Below are 24,848 nucleotides of genomic sequence, written 5' to 3' on the forward strand. Positions count from 1 at the left end.
TTGTGTTTACTCCAATATTATACAAGAGTATCAGTAACATAAGTCAAACAGAGGGCACATGGCTTGGCATCATGAGACAAGGTGACAAGCAGTTGAACCGCCTGTCAACACGCATTTTTATCATTCTCATGTTTTTATGTTCTCTTAAAGCTCATATGACATTTTAAAATACAGAACCATAATCATCTGTTTATGTTTAAAGTGCTCATATTTTGCTCATTTTCAGGTTCATAATTGGATAGAGGTTGTACCAGAATAGGTTTACATGGTTTAATTTTCAAAAAACACTATATTTTTGTTGTACTGCACATTGCTGCAGCTCCTCTTTTCACCCTGTGTGTTGAGCTCTCTGTTTTAGCTACAGAGTGAGGCATCTCACTTTTGTTCCATCTTTGTTGGGAGTTGCACATGCACAGTAGCTAGGTAAGTACTGCTAGCTAGTCAGTTGCAGAGTATGAGGGCGGGCCATGCTAGCAGGTAGGCGAGCATTATAACGTGTGTTACAAAGTGACGCACGTTTGTAACAGAAGTAAAGGCTGGACTACAATATAGCTGTTTGGAGCAATTGGTGAACAGTGTTTTCTGTTGGAGATGGTAAGTCCCTTTGGGGTGGACTTTGGGCTTTTTCACTTTATAAACCTATAATGTGCACAAAAATATATATAACACAATAAAGGAAAGGGAAAAAGCCAAAACACATAATATGAGCACTTTAATACATAGTGAAATAAGGCAAGCATGTGAAGAAGTATACAGTGCAGTATTTGAGCCAAAAGGCACTGGACAGGTTCATGTAAAACCCACTGACTGACTGGCCAACAATCTGTCTGTTGGCCCATCTGTCAGTTTCAGGCTCATGAAATGATCCTCTGTATCTTAAAGAACAAAAAGTAGAGTGTTCTGCTGAAATAACCAACCTATTTTTAACATACCAATAAAACACACAAAATGCTGTCTTATACGATTGTCAATTCTGGAAATGTGACTTGCGTGGCCACCTCGGGGTCTCATCTGTTTCTCTCTCCCTCCAGCTGCCCAGCTATGTGTGTTTACTTGCGGGCAACTGTTTCAGACAGCTTCTTCAGTCTCTTCTTCAGCTCCAGAGGGAATTTCTCGTAACACTTCTTACACACTGGCTTCATGTCAAACTCCACAAACTTGTTCCTGTGGAAGAGAGAGTTACAGCCAATGTTGTTAGATGCTAGGTCTACTAGCATGAACAATGGCAGAGTAACTTGCTGGTTTGAAATCATACATTTTATATACTTACAAAACAGTTAATTATAAATTGAAAAGTTGATGTGCATGTATTATGGAGGAAAAAAACTGAACAAAATTGCGGTCAAAAGTTATTATTGTGGATGGGCATTTTAAGATATTTATTATTTTCATCACCAACTGAATGAAGTAGGTACAATGTGCTCTATGAGTGCTTTTTGGTTGTTTTCTGTATTAAATGCCTTTAATTCCACTAACCACCGCCCCAGCTGTCCCAGACAACATTTGCTCCCAAAGAAGATAATCGCTGGCAGGAGCAGGGCATGTGTTAAACCGGTGGGACCTCTGCACTACCACAGCTGGGGCCAGAAAGCTGCCGGAAGTGATTAAGGCTTTACCCTTTATGCCCAGACAGTCAGGGAGACCTAGGAAACAACGCATTCCCTTTACCATGTGACTGATCTGATTTGCCTGTTTGTATCGCAGAGGTTACCAGAGTAGCAGCCTTAATCCTGAATAGTGTTTCTGGCTGAGAGGTGACCATGTATAGACACATTTCTAGTGTTAGGTCACTGAAATATTTTCAGTCTGTGAATACTCACCTACTAAATGTCTGATGTCATCACTTGGCTTGAAAGCCACATGAACTAAGTATAACAGTGATATAAAAAGATAAAAAAGTGGCTTGGAGCATGTTTGAAATATTGATGAAATGAATGTACGAAAAACAGCAAAATAATTGAAACAGAAAGAAAGATGGAAACTGACCAAAGGAAGAACAGTGGAAGTGAGGAGAAAGAACAAAGAGTGGATCACAGACACATGGGTATCAATTTCTTCTTCTTGTCTTTTGAGTCACGTTCACGCTTGGCCAGCCGGCGTTTCATGTCGTCGGGCAGGCGTTCGTAGCAGTGCTTACACACCGGCTTTAGATCCACCTCCACAAACTTATCCCTGACGGAGCAGGGAGGAGGGGGAGATGGGGAAAGGCAGTTAGAGAGGAGGAGGAGAAAGACAGTGGGGTGGAAAGAATAGAGGAAAGAAGAAGGATGAGAAGGAGAGGAGAAAGTTGGAGAGAGCAGAGTAAGGAAAGGTGCAGCAAGAGAAGCACACAAGAGGACAAAGAAGAGGGATGATGAAAGGGAGGAGAGGTGCAGAAACAAGTCCACAGAGACACAGGATTATAGGAGAAAGGTGAAACATCAGAAATGAACAGGATTGAAAAACAGACAGTTAACAGCAGCAAATAGGTCAAGATGCAGGGTAGTTGTGAAAAGAGAAACGTGACAAACAAAGAGCGAGCTCGGCCAATTCACATGTGAATTTCTGTCAGTCTTCTGAGAATATAACTAATACCAAATGAGTACACAATCCAGGTTAAAATGTGTGGCTTGATTGCCACAGTGATGCATGAGGATGTCTCTTTTAGACTTGTGTTTTACTTACTTGAGGGTGAGTTTGGTGTTGCAGGTAGAGCAGGCAAAACAGTTGACACACCAAGCCTTGTTAAGGGCAGACACCACTGACAAAAATAGAAGAAAAAAACACTGTCACATGAGACACTGTTCCAGATTACCATCACATGACTAAAGTTAAATGGATTTGGTTTAGTCTAAAATTCAGAATCTCGTTTTCAAGGCAAATTGTGAGGCATGAAATTTGCACACAACGTATAGATCAAAATACAGTCAATGTCATATAAAAGAAAAGTATGTATAAGGTAAAAGGTGCTCTAATAAACAAAGATGTTAACAGGGCAGCAGCACAATGAGTGAGAAATGACCACTCCACCCATAAACCATTATATATTTTCCAATCAAAATAAGTTTTCTCACCATCTCCTTCAATAACACGATTGCAGTGGTAGCAAACATCTCCAAACAGCTGAGTGTGACGAAGGGAGAGAAAACAGAGAGTGAGCAATAGCATATATATTATGAATTATGAAATTTTGCAACACAATGCAGCGCTGGCAGTCTTTATCATGGCTCATACTGTATAACATGCTGTATTAAAAAATAACATGCAAACAAACAGGCTACAGAGGCATTGTATTGTGTTCAGTCCTTACATTAAGTCCCCCCATCATCTCTTTATACTGAGCTTGTATACTTTGTATATATGACTCACAAATAATTAACAGATATTTCATTACAGGCAAATGTTTTAATTTCGATCTGTGTGCTTAACATAAATATTCCCAATACTGTTGAGTGTTACCTGGTTATAGTGTGTTTCACAGTAGGCCAAGCCCTTGCGTTCGTAGTGACGGTGTCCCAGGAAGGGTTTCTCACACTTAGCACACACAAAATGCTGCAAACAAAACCACGGCCAAGCACACATGGTTAGCACAGCGTCAGTCAGTACATTATCACATTCAGACCGTGTTACAGGCAGCAGCACAGTCCGGCTTAGACATTATCTGGTCAGACCACAACCAGATCAGTTTAGTCCAGATGTCCTGTTACTGCGTCCGAGCAGGATACAGAGAGTAGAGAAGGTGGGCTCTAGAGGCTGTACTAATCCTCCAAACAGACATGTAAGAAATGAATAGTAAGGTATTACAGAAATTGAAGGGGCATATATAACAATAATTAATATTTTAAAATATATAGTACAGTATAAATATGGAGTTAGGAATTTATTTTAGGTAACTGAGTTGAAAATAGGATCTGGCTTTAAGACAAAAGTTGATGAGACTTTGGCCTGTAGATCATGCTCTGGACCAAAGTGATGGACAGACAGAAAGACACCAATTGGTGAACTATTAGTATAACCCTTGAATGGAAGCTGGGAGATTCTAGCCAGGCAGGAAGTGAGACACGGGGCAGCAATCAACAGCAGGCCGATCCTTAATCCCCTCACCATGTCAAAGTGTCTTTCACAATAGGCATGACCACCCCGCTCATAAAATGGGTGGCCCTGAAATGGACGCTCGCACACAGTGCACACATGATGCTACATGTGGAGGAGGGAAGACAGGAAAAATGGCCAAAGAATGTGAATAGACAAAAGATCATATGAAGATAGGTGGTGGAATGACACCATAGAGAATATATACAGACAGTTAACGGAGGAATAGAGCGCATTGAACGTTACTGTGGAGATAAAGCTGGGAAAAGTATGAATCGCACATATGGCACATATGAAAAAGTGAACTCAATGGAATGAAATGAATAAAAAAACAAAAACAAGAGAGAACAAGAATGAATGAATAGCTACTTTCAGTTTCTCAAATATGTAAGTAAATTGCATTTGAGCAGGGAACATATAAAATAAATATTATAGATATTTGGAACCTTAGAGTACTAATCATTTCAAACAGAACATGTACACTATATCATCTAACATGTAAACACATCTGAAACCAATATGACACCCAAACTTCCCCTTCTTGAATGTGACTGTGATCCAGTGTAGACATTTAGGTAGTGTCTCCTAAGCTTCATGTAACCGAGGTTGTTTTCAAAAGTTTTAACATCATACCTCCACATGCCACTGCTTGCCCATGGCATTAACCACACGACCCTCGATGGGTCTCCTACAGGCCCCGCAGATGGGGACACCCATCTTGTCATGGCAGGGCAGACAGTAGAGCTCCCCCTTCAGCTCCCTGGCATCAGCCGTCAGCTCCTTACTGCAGAGAACAAGGGTCAACAACACGAGATCAGCTCTGCTTTCACAATAGCATGTAAACACTTTCCATAGTAACTCGCCTTAACACATTCTACGGTTTTTGATGCAAACAACGAGGTATATTTTTTACAAAAATGCAGAAAATAATACTGATTGTGAAGTTGGAAGTAGCTTTCTTTGAAGAAGAAAACACGGCATAGTATGTGTACATGTAATTGCAACTACATAGTTTGTCCACCAGAGAGCAGTCTTTGGTCCGTCATATTGTGGCTGATTAAAAGTACTACAGTATGCACTTGTTACCTTTTTTGTTGGATCTCTGAAGTTTTCATGATTACAACATTGTATCAGTGAATTAGAGTTGGAACCAACTTTTATGTTATGATAATCATGGACAATCTGTCTCATCTTAATATATTCAATACACTGGATTCTAGCATCAAAGTGTGCATAAACCTGGCAGCATCATGACTGCATAACAAATGAAGCGTGATCCTGTCATGGAATTAAAAGACATCTATCTGTAAGTTTGAGGCGTTTTCAGAACTATTCCCAACCTGACGCAGATTGCACCCACCATCTACTGTAGCATATGGTCCTCCCAGTACCTTTATGCCCTGAATGACTTGTGAGACTGACACAGCTGGACAGGTCTGTGTTTGTGTGTGTGTGTGTGTGTGTGTGTGTGTGTGAGCATGTTACCCGCAGTTGTTGCAGTTGAAGTGATCAGGGTGGTACGGGTCATTCTTGAACAGGAGAGGCTGCTCCTCAATAATGGCGTGACACTTCTGACAGATGTACTTGCCGAGGCCCCGAGCTTTCTCTCGGTTATGACATGGACGACACAGGTGCCTGATCGGAGACAGTGGAACAAATTACCAGCAAGATTTCAGAGACTTTTGAACCAGATTTCCTTCCCAAAAGTTATAGGAAGAATTCACATTTTTCAAGTCTTAACACAATACTCACATCCATCACGTCCATATGAAAAATGAGTCTCATATTGGCTTTAGCTGAACTTTCAAAGTATTTTTTACACAGAATGAGGACTTTGGATTTTGTCCCCTACTACTTGCATTGAAATCACATTGGGAAGGGATCTCTTTAAGACCAGTATGAACAGGAGGAACAATTACAGTGATCACATGAACAAATGGGAACTTTAAAAACTCAAGTTAGTTTTTCTTGAAAAAAACAAACAAACCTGATCAGTATCTGACCCTGACATATATAGTATAGAACAGAAGGCTGCGTTGTATTTCTCTTTTAATACTGGCAGGACAATGAAAGGGAGGTCAAAGAGGAGAAAGTCTTGAGAATGCTTGACATACGTATGTGTATAGAAGTTGTAGAAACATCATAGAAAACATAATCCTGCTTTGCAGTATACATAAACTGATATGATTAAACAACTTTCACCAGTTGAAGGATGGTAACTGGTTGTAGAGGAACTGACCTTCCAGCATTCTTAACAAATCCAACATCAGCGAGCACAGCCTGGCAGATATCACAGCAGAAACAGTCTGGATGCCAACTGTTGTTCATAGCCTTGATCACACGGCCAATGATGAACTCACCTTGAAGAAGAGCGAAAGATTATGAAGAACTTGTTCGTGGATATACTTTAAAAGGGCATAAACCCCAAGCTCAACCTCCATATGACTCTGAACAGGTAGGGCCAGGTAAAGCTAGATGGATGGATGGCATTTATTCTCTGTTACTGCAGTTCCTGTACTTACCACACTGGTGGCAGCAGGGAGCAAACAGCATCTGGAAGTCGTGTTCACAGTATTTTCTGCCTTCAAACTGTCAAACAGAATTCAGACAATTTGTACACAATTATTTAAAGCACACGGCTATGAATTAATATTATATAATAGCAATAACATTACTATACAATATAATCCCCCCCAAAAAACATATTCCCCAACCCCTATATACACAAATATATTCAAACATTCTTACTAATAGAACACAATGTTATGTTGATCACAAATGGCAGCACCACTACGTTTTTGTTACCCAGCTAGAAATATGACTCGATGTATGAAGTTTTCTTATGACAAAATAAATCTCAAGGCAGATATATCTGTCACACAATGAGAAGTCTATGTTGGAGTTCTTTTTTTTTAAGATGAACAGTTTTTATTTTGTTACATACAGCTCACAACCTGAACAAATCCCCTCCCCCCTAAAGCTGTTATATTTGACGCATGAAATTAGTTCATTAAACAGTCTAGGAACAGGCTGGAAAGAATTGTTGACACAGTTGATGAGGTGATAAACTAGAAGAGGAGGAGACATGAAGTGCAGGCAGAAAGCAAAGGGGGAAAGACAAGGAACTATTTCTAATGAGCCTTCCAGACTGTTTGAAAAATTGGGAATTTGTTTGAATGGTTCTTTAGAGAGCTGCTTCTTGACTTATCAGCATAGAGTGCATTTTGGAGTAGCAAGCTTAAATCTATCAATGGAGTAAAAACGTGAAAGATGGATGACCTGTATGTCACTGTTTGGAAAGGAATGGTTGATCTTTCTTTATTTTATTTTTCGAAAAATATGTACGAAAGTACGGCGAGACATACATATTTAAATCACATGTCCCAAGTCACATATTACTTGCATCACGTTACACCATTATGGATGAACATTGTGGTATTAAAACATATCAGTACACACATAGATTAATGCAGTACATGTGTATTTTTTTTAATAGTGTAAATACTGACAAATTTCTTGCTTTATATTTTATCTTAAAAACCAAACTAGTATGATCCTACTTCAAACGTTTCCTAATACATAAGCAGGCTCCTACTGCTCAACACAGAGGGACAGGTCATATCCAGCTGACCGTTGTTTATTAATGGCAACGGGTAGAATTATTTACAGGGGGAATCAGAGGTCAATGCAATGCCTTTGATCTTCATATTGATCGTGCATTAGAGACACCTTCTCTTTGATAAACTCACTAAACAGAGTGGCATCGGGTTCTCTGGGGCCTGCCAGAGAACCATCTGGCCTTGTGTCAAGGCTGGTAAGCAAACAGCTTACTGGAATGGGCTTGCAATAATTCAATGCTGCATTAAGGTTGTGCTCACACAACTTTATTTACCTCAACAGGACCATGTGTTTAAATTCTTTGTCTAAGGAATGTGCAAAAGGCTGTTGCACGCCTTTGCACTAAACAGTGATTCAACTGTCTGGAAAAAGAAAGCCAGGTCATTGACCAATCACTGCCACTTGAAATGTATACTGAAAAGACAAGTGTAACTATGGTTACATTTAGAAACTTCTGTGTTCAGGCAATAAATCCACATATGCTTTAATGTTAACTGTGTATTTAGGCATGTCTAGACTAATCTTAATCCATTTTTCATTGATCCACATTGGCTAAAAAAAAGTCCAAACCATTTGCAATGATGTAATGTTTATTGTAATCCATTGCCCTCTAGGTGTATTTAAACCTGTCAATTACTGCATTATGTATCTTTTATTGGATGACGAATGTCACACTGAAAGGACATTGGTAAGGAACAAAGTGTTACCTCATAGAAGAGTCCCTCTGGGAACTGTTGGAAACACTGGGCGCACACAAAGCACTGCTCATGGTAAAGTTCCCCGTTGCTGTTCACTATCTTCTCAGCCGGGGCAAAACCACTCTTGCAGCGCTCACACATGGCATTGGCCAGAGCATTGGCCATGTTGCTGAGGAGAAAAGAATTATCAGAATGAGAATCCGAGTACACTTACATAGGCCACCCCTCATAGGCATTACAATTGTTGATATAATAAGTAGAAACAGGGAATGCAATATCTACAGAACAAAATAAATCAATGTGCAACCAATACAACAGGGCATATAATAAAATCTACTGTAAGCAGGTTTGCCAGGAGAATTCTATTTGACTGTTGATATATATTATAGTACATATTCACTGAATTTGTACTACAGTATATTTGACACTTATTTTATTTTCTGTTAGTTTGGTTAATGGTTCTGGTATCCATTGTTTTTTAATTGCTACATTTTCTTCAGCTTTTTTCAACTTGGAAAACCTCGGGCCGACCTGATATGTCTCAAACAGAGAAACTTTATTATCATGTGTTTTATGAGTTTAATGTTTGTTAATAAGAAGGCATTGTGCTATATTGTAGTTTTTTAATGTACTATGTTTTTTAATCGTATATGTGCAGTATGTCTTGATATATTCAACTGAATTAAAAACACAATGTGGCTGTTTTTTTAAAATTTCTTCATACATTGGTAATTTGTTTCTGTAAGTCACGTTTCTTTAGGAATATCAATAAACTCCAGGGCCAGGGTCATGGCAAGACACACCTAACACCAATAAATTAACATCTACCACGTTTCTCGTGTCATGAACAGCTGGAAGATGTACTCAAAACAAGCAGAAAAGACAAGTGAGTGGGGAAAATGTGATGTAAGAGGTTATCAGCGCCTGCAACTCTCACACACACACACACACACACACACACACACACACACACACACACACACACACACACACACACACACACACACACACACACACACACACACACACACACACACACTAGTGTCTTGGTTCTAGGTTTATTTTGGCTCTGCTTATCAGGGTGTGGGGATCATTGAGGTGGGAAACCTACATGTTGCCTTTTGAGAGAAAAGCTGAAGTTACAGTTTGTACATCTGCACTTTCAGCAGTGTAATTGTCAGTGATGTGATCCACAGATATGGGTCAATATCTTGCAGAAAATTGTCAAAGAACTAGTCTGACATAGTCCGATGTCAGGACTTTGATTTTATTTTATTTTATTGTATCAAAAAATGCCATAAACATGAAAAAGACATCTAATACAATCGAGGATAAAAACACAATAAAGTCCTGGACTTATTTCCATTGTGGTCCTCAACAAACCTGGTGTGACACATGAAGCCAGCCCTGCCCTTTCATTAAACAATCATTAAACACGATTGTAATATATCAACAGGGAAGGGCCCAAGGCTAATTATCTGTCACATTGGAGGCACCGGTGCCAGAACCTGGAGCACAAATGTGTTCACATTTGAAAACCTGCCACAGTGCTTCACAAAAAGCTTTTTATTTATGCTTTTTTTCTGCTCACCATCACATGTATTAGTTAGTCACTTATGTTAGTGGTTAGTACTAGAGAAATGTAATGATTATTGATATTATTATCTTTCACTTACACAACAGGAACCCTTCATGCACCTGATAAACACACCACTCACTGCTCATGTTTGCTTCTGATTTTTAAACTGGAAACCATGGTTATCTTCTGATCTGGAAACCTATACTATCCTGCAAACTGAATAAATCTATGATAGGAAATGTGCCATGCAGTTGCTGAATGGTACATCAGTTTAAATTTAAAATACAACAACTATTTTTTATAGTTGTTGACAAGGCTTGGACATTTGAGAGACAGGAAGTCACACTATCACTTTAACACAGCTTATAGCTGGCTGATTGGTCCAGTATGTATCTGACTGGCCCGAAGTAATCTTACAATTGGACAATTATATACCATCTTATGGTATATATTGTCATATCACCCAACCCTTTACAGATTTATACTTAGGCTGAACCTGGAACTAAATTGATTATGATCCTATCATAATAGAGATAAAAACAATATGATCAAACTGTTCCGAACCAAGCCTAAGCAAACATTGTACAAAACTGCAACATACTAATAAATCAACAGCAAAGTTACCAATGCCGATGCACACAATAACAACACTGCTTAATACCTGAATCGAACTGTAACCGTAAATGGGGACATGTTGCAGACAGAGGTGTTGAAAGAGAAAAGGAAAAAAGAAGAGAGAATGGTGGGCCCATCCTGGCTTCTCTGCTTTGTTGGAAAGGTCAGAATACCAACGTGTATCCAGGCAACACACACACACACACACACACACACACACACACACACACACACACACACACACACACACACACACACACACACAAAAGACTGCAAGATTTTTATGGAGTGATGCCATCTGTTTATAGTAACTAAGTTAGATAAATTTGGGAATTAACAAGACTTCCAAAAAATTCCCAGACACATTGCTCTTCACTTTTTACTTTTTTGGACTATATGTCTAAACTGCTCATCATTTTAACAATGCACACCTCAGTACTACCAAATGTCTTTCAGAATCTGCATCGCCACTACAAAAAAAGGGTTACTGTCATACCCTTTTTAATGCGCTGACTACATTAAAACAAGCTGTAGGAATAAGCCCAGCCTCCATCATCTTGGTCCACAAACTTATCAAATACATATTGTTCTATATACCCTGTCTGGCCTGATATCACACATGCAGACAGCCCTGCCCTATCCAAAGCATTTGGATGGGAGGAAGTGACACCTCCTTTAGGCATTTCCACCCTCCTATCTGCCTGTAGCACCCTGTGCGAGTGAGAGACAAGCCTAGAAGCAGTTATACTACAATAAAATAGGTTTTCTTATTTAAACTCAATGCAATTGCCAATTTTCACAGTCCGTATTCTCCTAACGAAGAGCAGATTTAGCCAGGAGAAAACAGCGTAAACAGACTAGTTAGTCTGAGGGAGTCGTTAGCTTTGCAAGACAGACATGATCCCCACCAACTCCCAATTGTGTTCATACAGGCTCACAAGAGAGTGTACTAACTTCACTGACGTAAGTAACAGTACTTTTAGTTGTAAGCTGAAAAACAAAAACTTTGTACAGGTACCTTAAACTACTCACAAAACTACTTTGCACCTTTATGGTGGACCAAAATCGGTGGAAAATGTTATTCTGCACCTACCTTTGAGTGTTCAGGGTTTGTGAGATGTCTAACTAAGACCATGTAGTATATATATATATATATATATATATATATATATATATATATTTTATTATTTTATTTTATTTAATTCAACAAGGTTGGGAGCAGGTTTCTTTAAAAAAAAATCCATATGACTCCCCCTCCACCTTGTTAACCTCACCATGCTGATCTGTGACTATAAATGGAGGCTGGTTGTCAGCTAAGGGAAAGGATGCAGACCATCACTTCTGTTCCCTCCACCCTCCCTCCTCTGGTCTCCATGTGTCTTCAGATGCCTTTCTTATGCATCTCCTCTACTTTCTCCTCTGTTCTCAGCGCTCTGTACACATCTGCAATCACTATGAGACTATAAACAAAGTAAAATAATCTACGGTATTATTACTTCCAGATCGTATGACATTATGGAAAACTGAGATCCAGTTATTGCTGAATATTCAAAGCTCAGTCGATGTCTTAAGTTCGTACTGTGTGTTGTTCGTACTCCATTGTACATTTGCGTTTTCCCAGTCCCCAGTTTGTGTATAGCCATTCACATCATATTGGCAGACATAAACCAGGTTATACAATATTTACACCTACCAAAGACCAAATCTTAGTTATCTTAGTTGTTATGTAATACCACTAGGAGTCACTTAAGTCAGACATTTAAAATACCACCCACAGGGGCTTTAATGTCTCCAGTACTGACACAGAACTCTCAGTTAATCATCTCATCTGCTGAGTGCCACCTGAGCTTGTACACCTCCGACCAGAATTGGATTTGTTTGTCTCCAACACTGAGAAAGAAAACTCCAGGCTTCAAAATGTCCCTTCACAGACCTGTGGGTGACCCTACGTCCATGTTTTCCTACAGCCTACGATGAGGCCAGATCAGTCAGAAATATAGTGTATATTTAGCCTTGCTGCCCCTCATGCACACATGCTTGAAATGCCAGTTGACATATTCTACTTTGCATAACAACTTGGCACAAAAATAGCCCTTCCTGTGTGCTCACTCCTGTAGCGCCCAGAGCTATTCCCAAGGCACCTAAGGCAGCTTTAGCAAATCACACTGGCTGGTGACCCTGGCCTTCTAGAATATTAGGATTCTTCCCATTCTGCAATACTACAGTATAAGGTCAGAGCATACACACTAATACCACGTCAGTGTATGAGCCGACCGGATTCCATTACACACACATCCACTACCTCATACCAGTCATCAGTTTAACTGGCTTGTCAGTTACCAAAATGCTTAATCTGTGACAGTAATTTAGAGTGATGTGGCAAATCATCCACCAATCACAACAACCACAAATCATAGATCACTCCTCTCCCTATGCTCTGTGATACCTGTCAAAGATACTAAAGTTACTACAGATAATGACAATTTGTGAGTGGAGGGTGTCCTTGAGATTGAAACAGCCAAACAACTATCATGTAAAGCCACACAATCTGTTTTGTTGGGCCAGCAGCTTCTTCAAAGAGGATGAGGCAGGTTTTGCTGCAGGTTTTACTGGCTGCTGAGTAACATCTTTTCACATCACACTTAGTAGTAGCATTTTAACCCCGGTCTTCTAAACTGTGTACTTACAAGCGAGCATAAAAATCACAAAACTCCTTATAGACTTTGACATCACTCTTTCGTCTCTGGGACTTGGACACCGGGACTTCAGCCTCTCCCCCGTCACCGCCCTGAAGCCTCTGGTGGTAACCGTTCATCTCTCCATGAGAAACATGGTCCGGGGCTTCTCCATCTTCAGGTATTGACGGTGGCAGAACACGACCGTTCAGCTCCATTCTCATGTACAGTCCAAAATGAACTGCACAAGTCCACCTAACACCTGTGTTAAAGTCACTGCGGTCAAAATACCAAAACACTCCAATAGAAATCCTGTGTGCTTGTTTAAAGTAGTAGCAGTAATCCACATAGCAAGAAGGACACCGAAACACTGATCGGACTGAGCTGGGAGTACCTCTTGCTCTCTCTTCCTCCCTCCCTCTTTCTCTCATTCCCACATCAACTCTTTCTCTTTTTTCTCTCACACACACACACTCAGTCTCCCCTCCTGTCACACTCGCTGTCTATTCTTGGGCAGGTTACTGAAACTAAAGAGCCAACCCTGACGCCTGTCCAGACAGAGGTCACTGTGCCATCACACTCACAAGCCGTAGTTGTATTTTTTATTTATTTTTTTAAATGTTTTGCATCCCTGATATCTGACAGTTTATGGGTAATATATACTCTGTCTGTCTGTCTGTCTGTCTGTCTGTCTGTGTGTGTGTGTGTGTGTGTGTGTGTGTTAAACAGCTGGAACTCTTCGCTTTCTGGGATATATAACAACGTGGCTCCAACTCCAAGCATTGCGCAAAGTGGAAATGTGGCACAAGAAAGCTGAGAAGCTAACAACAAGTCACTGTTTATTTTAGTCATCGTATAAACCCAATGGAGCCAGAAATCAAGCAGCAGTACACAACATACAGGGGCTGAAACTGGAGCCAGATATCGTCTTATCAGTGTCACCCTCCTGATATGATGCAATGTAGGTTCGTTGAATTACTTATAGTGTAACAGATCAATGCTACACTTGTGATCTGAATCTGAACTGATTTAATGCAGTCCATAAACACTACTGATTTCAGTTGCATGCATGTCATCTTTGCAAATTAACATTCACCATTTCCAAATTTATGGACTGCTTATTTTTCCCTGACAGGAATAAAACTCAGGACATAATGGAATCATGGTTTGTGTTTTCTCCCAGTGAGTCAACAGTACGGCTTGAATATCAGTTTAGAACAGCTATCTCAAGCTATCTAGAGCTACAATTATAAGATATGTTAATCGTCCTCAGAAATCCCATATTGGTCTGTGGGCATTCCTTTAAGCCCACAAATCTGTGTCTCCTCTGGGTAAGTGGTAGCTCTTTATGTGGTTAAACTTAACTGGCATCTCAAATTAATGACCACTTCCCAAATCATCAAAATAACATAAAGCCAGATCTGGAAATACACTCTAGTGCGACAAACATGTTCCACGCTCCATTGGAGAACGGCTGCAGTGTTTATCCTGCAAATCTAAGGGCCTATAAGTCTATAAAGTAGACTAGACCTGCATGCATGTGTGTATAGTATGAGTGTGTATGTGTCCAGCTGAAACATGCCTCTGAGTCCTTCAGTATAACCGTCTTCTACATTACTCCATAATTCTACAAATAGACACCTAGTGGGGCCACCAAGCCCAAACTAGGTGCTGGCAGCTGCTGTTTTGTGTCTATGTGTGAGAGAGAGCGTTTGTATACATACTAGGAGCCACCTCTACCTCCTCTGAAAGGGGCTGCCAAACTTCACATAACATTCCAAGTCATCCAATCACATTTTAGCTTCTAAAATGCATCATCTTAGCATTTTTTGTATTCTTTACAAGAATGCTCTCTAAATACTCTAGCGTGACAATGTGAAAGGCTCCTGCCACTCAAAAACACCCTCACTTTTAAACCATTTTTAAACTATTCAGTCTATCAAGGGACAGTCTGGTTTCAGAAATGAATGACATAATGAGCCAAACATTTCACCAGGCACCATCTAAAGCTTTAAGAGCCTTTCCAAAACAGAACAATGACTGCAGAAAAGTCTCCTGTCCTTAACTGGGGCAAGGTTGGGAATCTCTTCTGGGAACCAGTGTTGAGTGACTGGGATACAATGTACAGAGGGTGGGAGCTTTACAGGAAATCTTTCCTCCAGATTACAGTCATTGCCATGGTGCAGGGTGTTCCACCCTAAAATAAAAATAAAATTTAGCACTGAATTAAAGCATTTAATATATGTATATATCTATAGTCTAATGCTATTCTAATGCATAATAATATAGATGTAGAGTTAAAATAATCAGCTTGAGGATTAAAATGCCACTGCATCACCCTGTTCTTTATGACCAACTACAACTACTGACAGAGGATTAGACCACAATTTCCGTAGGGATAGAACAAAAAAGTCAAGCACACGCTTCCCTTTTCTCTCTCACTCAATGATGTACCCATACACATAAATATCATCCAGGTAATAAATCAAAGTTGCATAACATGGAAAGTTTCTTCTAATGAAATAGCCAAGAAGACAAAACATGCTCTTGCATTTGCCTAAACAGGGAATTCCGTTGTGACAGTTAGTTTCCAGTGTGCAGTATTGTAATGCCAGTGCTGGACACAGTGTAGTCACACCAACTCACACAGACCTCAAATTGAAGATGAATAAGATAAAAGAGCGGAATATCACATTATATTATATAATAAAATATATAATAAATATAGATAAAATGATAAAAAATATATATATATAAATATATATATTGGACTGAATCTGCCACTGCTAAATCCAGGTTGAAGCTTGTTTTTCAGAGAGAACTTGATTTCTGTCCATCTTCACTTGGTATCATTACCTGTTACTTCACCCTTGCTCATATACTCGGTTATTACTCAAACATGACTGTGTTCTGTCAGATGAAGGGATCAGACCACACAAAAATCATACCTTTCAAGATGGTTTCTATATCATATTAAAAGGCAGGAGGGGGCCTCTTTCTCTTGTGTGCTGAATATTGTAAAGATAATTTTTTTGGGGCATTTTTAGGCCTTTATTTTCACAGGAAGGGGGAATGACATGCAGCAAAGGGCCGCAGGTCGGAGTCGAACCCGCAGCCTCTGCGTCAAGGAGTAAACCTCCATATATGTGCGCCTGCTCTACCAACTAGACAATGTCGTTAGCTCCTGAGGCATCCTAGACACAAAATTGCAAAGGTTTTCAAGGCCTGAGAGAGAGAGAGAGAGCGAGAGAGAGAGAATGTGAGTGCTGATATGAATTTCAACCTGAGCTTAAAAATGGCTACAGCAACTGTCAGCAGTCGACAAAGTGTCTCTGGTGTGTTCCCTCTGCAAGATAGGATTTTGAGACTTCCTTATGGGGCAATTACGTTCACAGGTCAGGTCACTTATGGCGTTTTTCAACTGCTAGTACCAGCTCTACTCGGCTCGGCTTGGCTGGTCGTCATAGTGGCACCGCAGGAAACTGCTGTGACCTAACGCGACACACACACACAGAACGTCGAAGACACATTTTGTTTCAAATGAAGCTGAAGGCAGCAAAATAAACACAACTGGCTAAACTATTTAAAAATGGCGGGTTTGTTCAGGACACCCCCGTCTGTCGCTTTCACCTCACCTTTTGGTATCGGCTCAGCTCACTTGGAACCTCGACGGAGGTGGTACTAAAAAACAGGGACTTTTTTTGTAATGGAAAACCAAAAAAGGCGAGTACAGTCGAGGCGAGTCGAGCAGGTACCATGTAATGGAAAAAACGCCATTAGAAAATGAGGTAGGAAATAAACTGTTCCAATGAACTGACCTCTACCAGACATCATGGTGGTAAAACCATTTTCTGCATTCCTCCTCAACGTGTAATGATAGACAGCCAATCACCAGCATTATTCCGCCTTGGTAGAAGCATGTTGCATACTTATTGGCTCACTGACGCTGATGAGATTTACTCCTTAGGTATTAAAATTTGGTATTGAATGACAAGGCTTTTTTTTTTTATACACAATACTTTGGAGGCAATTTGGTCGGTGCCTAAAATGTATCGAAGTTGGGTACCCAGCCCTACCAACGATGTGTTTTGTTCATATTCCTTTTTGACTGTGTCTATCTAAAAAGGATGGATCAGGCTATAAAATATACACAATTTCACATTTTCAAATAGGTCAGCCAGAGAAACCAAAAAGTTACCTGAAGAGATTGTTGGCATATCTGCAGATGACTTCACCGCAGATAACTTAACTCCAGTGACTCAAGACACAGAACTGAGTCAATCTCAAAATGTTCCAGTGTTTTTATTGTGGGCAAAAATGTCCCAATACAAATAAAATATAATTCATAATCTTGAATTAAAACACAATGCTGCAATCGAAATGAATGTAAAATACAGAACATTTCTGTTTAACATGTATCTTAAGGTTGGCTGAACGGGATCTGTGTCTGCAGACTACGTTCGAAAATGTCCAGACCCAAGCAACAATCGTTGACTCTCAGCCGGTGCGAGACGAGCAGATTCAGTTCAGGCCAAAGAAACAAAACAAACACACACCCTGTTCACACACCCACACTCCCCTCACAAGACTGTGTCAACAGCAACCATGGCAACAGAGACCCGAGGGCCGCTTGGGCAAAATCATTTTACATCTGGCAAAGCACAAGTACACACACACACACACACACACACACACACACACACACACACACACACACACACACACACACACACACACAGTGCAAACATAATTCATGACACACATTTCCTTTGTTTTGCACATTTTGTTCCCGACACCCATTTTGACCTGCACTCATCAAGGGTGAGTTCCAGTTAACTCTACAGGACAGCCTGGACCACGTACAGCCCAAAGGATGACATAACAAGCTATATGTACTTTCAAAAGTAACTAGTAACTATCTATTGTGCCACATTTTGTAAATGTTTTGCTTTCACATTGACCATATATATTGTATAATGATATACAAATATATATATTTTTCTATATCGTTTCTACCACTATGTGTCTTATGATGGTGCTTGTAAATGTGGAAGAAAGCAGATGGTTTTTTTAACCTAGTTCTGTATTTATTTCATACCACAGTTGTTTTCATGGTAAGCAACAGTTAAACCTAGTTAACATGTTAAGGCTACACAATTGTGAATAAAATGTTAAATGAAACACTTTTTCAAATAAAAAGTCAGGTAAGGCAATGGACTGTATAAGGCTCTCTGCAGTAGTGTCCTGCTAGTTTTCTTGGCTTTAATAACTTTATCACTACTGCATTTTGCACTGACTTTTCAGGTGGTAAGACTTAGTGATGTTGTCCTGTGCTGGTTCAGATGGCAAAACGTTTCTTGCAAAGAATATACTTGGGACTGTCATCATCATGTTTAAATCTGAAACCAAAAAAACAAAAACAGAATGGGATTCTTGTTTTTTGTCAAAATTAATAAAAGTACATTATCTTTCTGACCACCACTCGCTGGGTTTCCTGACCTGATTCTGACTCTCTTAAATCTTTTTTCACCGTGTTACTGTTTTGTCCCTCTGTCACGTTTTTTTCTGCTCTAATTGTGATTTTACACAGTCTTCTCATTGATGCAACTTACTGTAGAAAGAACTTAGAAATGCTTGGTTTGCAGACAAGCTGTCATTTTCAAAGTAGTTTGTGACGGTCCATTTCACAAACTTGCTATGCTTGCTCAACAAACACCCTGCTGAGTCAGACATTATCTCCTCTCCAAAAGTTTTTACTTCCATTGCCGTGTGAAAACAAAATAAAAGAACCCATCTGACACCAAATGATCTTTGCATTGCATGAGAAGGAGGGAGGCTACAAAGCCAGAAAGTAAATGTGTTTGTGGTTTGACTGGGGACACCTTCAAAGACAGAGCTCCCTCTTTCGGTCCACATTCCTCACATTACTACATTCCTCTAATCACTTCAGGATCACACACACACACACACACACACACACACACACACACACACACACACACACACACACACACACACACACACACACACACACACACACACACACACACACACACACACACACACACACACACACACACACACACACACACACACACGTTTGTGGCACTATCTTTGTGGGGACCCGTCATTGACATAATGCATTCCCTAGCCCCTTACCCTAACCTTAACCATCACAACTAAATGCCTAACCTTAACCCTTACCCTAACCCTAACCATAATAATAACTAATTCTAACCCTAATCCTAAAACCAAGTCTTAACCCTCAAAACAGCCCATTAAACTTGTGGGGCATTTTGGCCCCACAAAGCTGTTGGGACCCCACAAGTATACTGGACTCCCAGTTTTTGGACCCCACAAATATAGTTAAACAAGCCTACACCACACACACACACACACACACACACACACACACACACACACACACACACACACACACACACACACACAAGGGAGAAAGACTGAAAATGGTAGAGACAGAGAGGTGGTTGTGAAAGACATTAAAAAAGACCATCCAAAACTGATGTTATTGTATTGTGAAACCAATATTGCAAAAGACTGCACATGCTGTACACTGTCTATCGCTGCTGGTCACACAACTTGGTGGAATTCAGCCATCAGCTGCAGTATTTACTGATCAAATACTCTACACCACATCTCACCTTATCTATACCTATCCTTGTCAATTACACTGGACACACAAGGAAGGGGTTTTGTTCAAAGGTACTTTGGTAGAAAGCACACCCTCTCTGATTCACTACATTATGCAAGACTGCAGGGATCAACTCCAGCTAATGATGGACCACGGAAGTGTGACACAGGAAAGTAAATTTACAATGAGCATCCGAAAAAAACTGTGGGAGTAGTGACTGTTAGGCCATGAGCTGATTTTAAAAGGTCATCAGAAGCATTTACACACGCCATTTTAAAAAGGACCAAATAAAAACTGACCGCGGATTCTTAGACAGCCAATGGGAATGCTGGACATTTTGACAATACCAAAAAATGGCAAGTTTCACAAGCCTGGTGTTATACTTAATTTCTTTATTCTTAAGTGGTACTTTCCATAGTTTCTATCTGGAGCCATTTAAACTACGTTGGCTGATTTTGTGCAACACTAGTGTGTCTTGTGCATCCTAGAACACTTTTAGTTAAAAAGTGTACACTGTCTGGTACAAAGTGAGAAGGAAGGATCAGTGACCAAACATTCAATATAATGTGAGTAAAACATCAGCACAAATAGCTGGTCATGATAGAGGAGAATCTCTCAAATGCAGACTCATCAATCATTTGACAGAAGATTAAAAGCTTCACAGAGGTAGACTCACCTGAGGCTGTCCCTAGCCACACTCCCATAGCTGTCTGGTCTCTCCTGTCTTCGTCTGTACAAGTCTGAGTTTGACAACTCTTTCAGCCTCAAAGAGTTCATCTCCCCTTTCGCCTCTCTCCCTCCCTTCCTTCCTTCCTACCCCTTCGTCTGCTGGAAACACTCAGTCCACAGTAATACTCCAAAGTGTGTGTGTGTGCGTGTCAGTGCTCGATCCAAATGAGAAGATGAAGTCTTGTGCCACGCTCGTTCTCCCTCTCACACCTCCAGGGCACACAGCCTTGAGGGAGGACATATATAGAGGTGTGGTTTCACGGGCTGCACACCTATCAAATACTTCTTGCTCCTCCTCCCCCCACTCCTGCAGCAGGTAGCAGGAGAATGCCTCAGAGAAAAAGGAGAAAGAGTCGCAAAAGAAGAGAGACAGGCATTGGCCTCTCTGGCCTTTACCCCCACTGTCTCTATTTACCTCCTACTTCTCTCTGGCTCATTCCTCAGTTCAAAAAGGAAAGCCTGAGATGGACAAGAGAGCACAAACAACAGAAGGGAAAAAGAAAGGCTATTTCCCACACACATATATTCATGTGGAATACGCAGATGGATCCTAACAACGTCATTTCAGGTCAGCAAAAGAGCCCGACTCGTACTTTTTGTTTGTGGGTAAAACCAATATCTACTTTAGAGTAAAGAAAATGTGTAAAAATCAGCCAACACTATAATTGATACATCACATTTTTGGCAAGGATCCCACGTTTGGTCATTACAAATATATGTACTAAGGCAGGATATACATGTATTATAGTTAAACAATAAACCTTAATAATTACAGAAACAGTTCATATGTACAAGATAATGGTATATAGTAACCAGTAAAACTGTATGTAATGTAAATGTATTTAACAAAGATTAAGAAAAAATATGAGTAAAAAATATTGATGTACTGCAGTTTCCTTTTTACGTATGTAGTAACACATACATTGACACAATATTACACAATGTGTGTGTGTGTGTGTGTGTGTGTGTGTGTGCGCGCGATAAGCCAATATTGGCAGATAAAATCATTATTCAACGTAGCATCATGTGAAAGTTCTGCCTCAAAGAAAACCTTTAAGTAACTAGTCATATCAAGCACACAATAACCTGATGCACCAATCTTTGGATAAAAACTATGGATTGTCTTATCCAGGCCAGGCATGTTTTGAACACAGTAAGGAGCAATACTAAAGGTAAAAAAGAACTGCAATCAGCATTTTAATCTGAACAGCAGCTTGTTTATAAGGGTGGAAACACGTAGACCAAGTAAAGCAGCACTCTATGGAACAATGCCACCTATTATGGGGTAATATTTTCAAGTTTCTCACGGGCTCTTCAATGTGACTAGAGCTCCTCCATTGTAAACTGTAAGATGACTTCCCACCAGAAACAGGGGGAAATGTCAATCTATGAATAATTCAGCACAATGTTATGTGGGAACAAGGGATCCTCCCCCAACAGACACAAAACACAGCAGATCTGAGACATGTTTAATTACAAAGAAGAAGCTGTGATGTCATCAAAAGCAGGGACAGGATTGGTCAGAGGACGTCAAACCAAACAAGCAAAGACAACAAGCAGCCAGAGAAGAAACAGATGGAAACCGAGCACTGACTGCAGCTCTGGAAAACAGAATATGCAATCTGATTAGCAATGTAATTCTTTGTTTACTCTGTGTACATACCATTCAGTCAATACCTGGACCTGTCACAAAAGGAGTTAAAGTTAGTGTTAAATTGAGGCTGTGGGTGGACTCATTGCTGACAGAAACCATGTCTCTCCTTAAAATGTACAGACAGGTACATGCCCTACAGTATGAACAGTTCACACACTATGCAGATTCACCTTCAGCAGCTTGCCTTGACCTGTTCAGCATTCCACATGGGTTCACGACACACACACACACACACACACACACACACACACACACACACACACACACACACACACACACACACACACACACACACACACACAAAGTCAAAGCGTAGAATGTTGAACTTCAAAATCAGCCTCACATCCTGGAGCAGCTGCAACAGGGTCACAGTCAGAGCCCGACCGATATATCGGCGGTGCCGATATTAGGCATTTTCCAAACTATCGGTATCGCCATTTATAATGGCCGATAAATGAATATTTAAAAAATAAAATAAAAACGGACGAAACACCCTTCAACCATGTTCTGAGTGTTGGCGTTGCATAGTTTGTCCACCAGAGGGCGCACTACAACGTCCCTGACGGCAACACTATTTGATTTTTTTTTTGTTAGTGTTTTTGTTCAAAGGACTATAAGTTTCATATCTTAAGTATATATTTTTATATATTTTATTTATCAGAACTTTAATATATTTTGATGTTCCTCTGTTCTGTCGTGACAATAAAACAAACAAGTTTATTTTTAAACTGCATTATCATATTACTTTAGTGAGGACTCATAAATAACTACAAATAACTAATGTTAGGGAAATCTGTTTATGTTTTGTTACGCGTTTCTGTTTTTTTTTCCGGCCGATATAAAAAAAACGATATATCGGATTTTTAAATCACCAAATATTTGTATCGATATCGGCCTTAAAAATCCTTCATCGGTCAGGTTCTAGTCACGGCAGCATAGGCTGACGTGTCTGAGTATGTCAGAACATTCGTAATGAATCACTGCTTGAGGCTTTATATCTGAGATCAACTCACTCACAGTTCAGGGCATTTGGGATGTGCATTTCACTCCAAATTCTAAAAACTGGGATTGTCATAAAAATGTCAATCTAATCCATCTGGGTATGGTTATTAAAGTAACAACATATTATCCCATCTGCTCTGAATTAAACAGTGTAAGTGTATGGAATGTGTAAGAAACGGCGGCACTATGACCTCTGTGTTATGTCAAAGCTAATGCTGTGTTTTGGATTGAGGTTTTGTGATGGTATAAATGTGCTGAGATAGCTGTCTTGTCACAAGCATTCACACTGACTCACCACAACACACACACACACAAACACACACACACACACACACACACACACACACACACACACCTCTGCCACATGAGTGTACTGCCACTGTGTGGACAACAGTAGTACAACAGCTATTCCTAAGCAGCAATGTTTCTATAATGTTCAAAACTAACAACAAAATTAACATTATTTCTTAACATGTTCTAGCTGTGTTAAATTTAATTAACCCTTTTTAAATCATTTAAATGAATAGGAATCTTGGCATCACTCACACAACAGTCCAAATGCTGAGCTACCTTGCAAAGATGTATGCACGGAACAAAATTAGCACCATTTACCAGCCAAATGCTGGTAAAATATGCAAGTGGCTGGTAGATGTGCTTCACTCACCAGCCAAAAAAAACAATGGTTATCTATTGAGTGGCTGTTACAATTTGAACATTCACTAGCCATTTGGCTGGTGGACGAAAAAGTTGATTTCCCACTCTGGATGTATGCAATAAAACATCACTGACATCAAGCTGACGTCCTATAGCTTAACTTTCTCAGACAAAATACACAATACAATATTCAACAGGTACACAGAGGTGTTAGACCATGCACACAGCTCTATAAACAGAAAACAAACGCAAGTAATGGTGCCCAACTGCTGATGCTGCAACAATTACAAATGGTTGTAACAATAACATAAATTCACCTTACCAATGTTTTGTGTCAAACTGTAGAGGGGATATTTTCGTTGTTGCTAAAGTCGCTCTGCTGTCACTGCAAACACTTCTACCGCAGTTATCTCAGTCTGCATGGCCACATCACTTCCTGCTTGCTTTGGTGTGTGTGTGTGTGTGTGTGTGTGTGTGTGGAAGGGTGTGAATGTTTGTGTCCACTTGTGCCTATGTGCCAGTGTGTGTTTGTGGTAGACGGGTGGATGTAAAGTCCAGCCCTGTGTGGTTTAGGCCTCCCAGACTGTCCGTCAGGATGGAGGTGGGGTGTGAGGAGGAGGAGGAAGAGGAGGGAGGTTCAGGCAGATAAAGGTGGCGCAGAGAAGAGGAGGAATGACTAAAGGCCGTTTTATGGTCCTGCGCAGGCTCCACGCAGAGCTTTCGCCATAGTACGTAAGTGGCCTGATGTTTATACTTGTGCACTGGTGTGTGCGTCGAGCCGGCATGTGTGTGTGTGGGGAGTGTGTGATAGAGCGAGGGAGAAGTGAGAGAGTGACGGCAATTAGCTTTGGAGCGAGTAGCGACTCTGGAGTCATAGAGAGAGAAACAAAGTGTCTCCCCT

At 40.3% G+C, this 24,848-nt stretch overlaps 1 protein-coding gene across 6 annotated transcripts in view; it reads right to left on the bottom strand.

Moving 5' to 3' along the window:
* Positions 1-685: 685 nt before the first annotated feature.
* Positions 686-24,848, bottom strand: part of LOC120570129 (LIM and senescent cell antigen-like-containing domain protein 1) — a 28,370-nt gene continuing 4,207 nt past the window's right edge. The window contains exons 1-11 of one of the 6 annotated variants that reach the window (XM_039818357.1): positions 24,270-24,381; positions 8,397-8,556; positions 6,594-6,660; positions 6,311-6,431; positions 5,557-5,706; positions 4,705-4,855; positions 3,439-3,531; positions 3,054-3,102; positions 2,665-2,740; positions 1,987-2,172; positions 686-1,164 (exon numbers count right to left, since the gene is read on the bottom strand). In XM_039818357.1, coding sequence (XP_039674291.1) covers positions 2,031-2,172; positions 2,665-2,740; positions 3,054-3,102; positions 3,439-3,531; positions 4,705-4,855; positions 5,557-5,706; positions 6,311-6,431; positions 6,594-6,660; positions 8,397-8,552 — 1,005 coding nt within the window. In that variant the 5' untranslated portion in view covers positions 8,553-8,556; positions 24,270-24,381 and the 3' untranslated portion in view covers positions 686-1,164; positions 1,987-2,030. Of the gene's footprint in view, positions 1,165-1,986; positions 2,173-2,664; positions 2,741-3,053; positions 3,103-3,438; positions 3,532-4,083; positions 4,177-4,704; positions 4,856-5,556; positions 5,707-6,310; positions 6,432-6,593; positions 6,661-8,396; positions 8,557-13,268; positions 13,665-20,584; positions 20,822-24,269; positions 24,382-24,848 lie in introns of those variants that run through there. The other 5 variants (XM_039818355.1, XM_039818353.1, XM_039818352.1 and 2 more) reach the window with 5 other exon arrangements.

Source organism: Perca fluviatilis, chromosome 12 (assembly GCF_010015445.1).
Source record: "Perca fluviatilis chromosome 12, GENO_Pfluv_1.0, whole genome shotgun sequence".
NCBI classification, from domain to species: domain Eukaryota; kingdom Metazoa; phylum Chordata; class Actinopteri; order Perciformes; family Percidae; genus Perca; species Perca fluviatilis.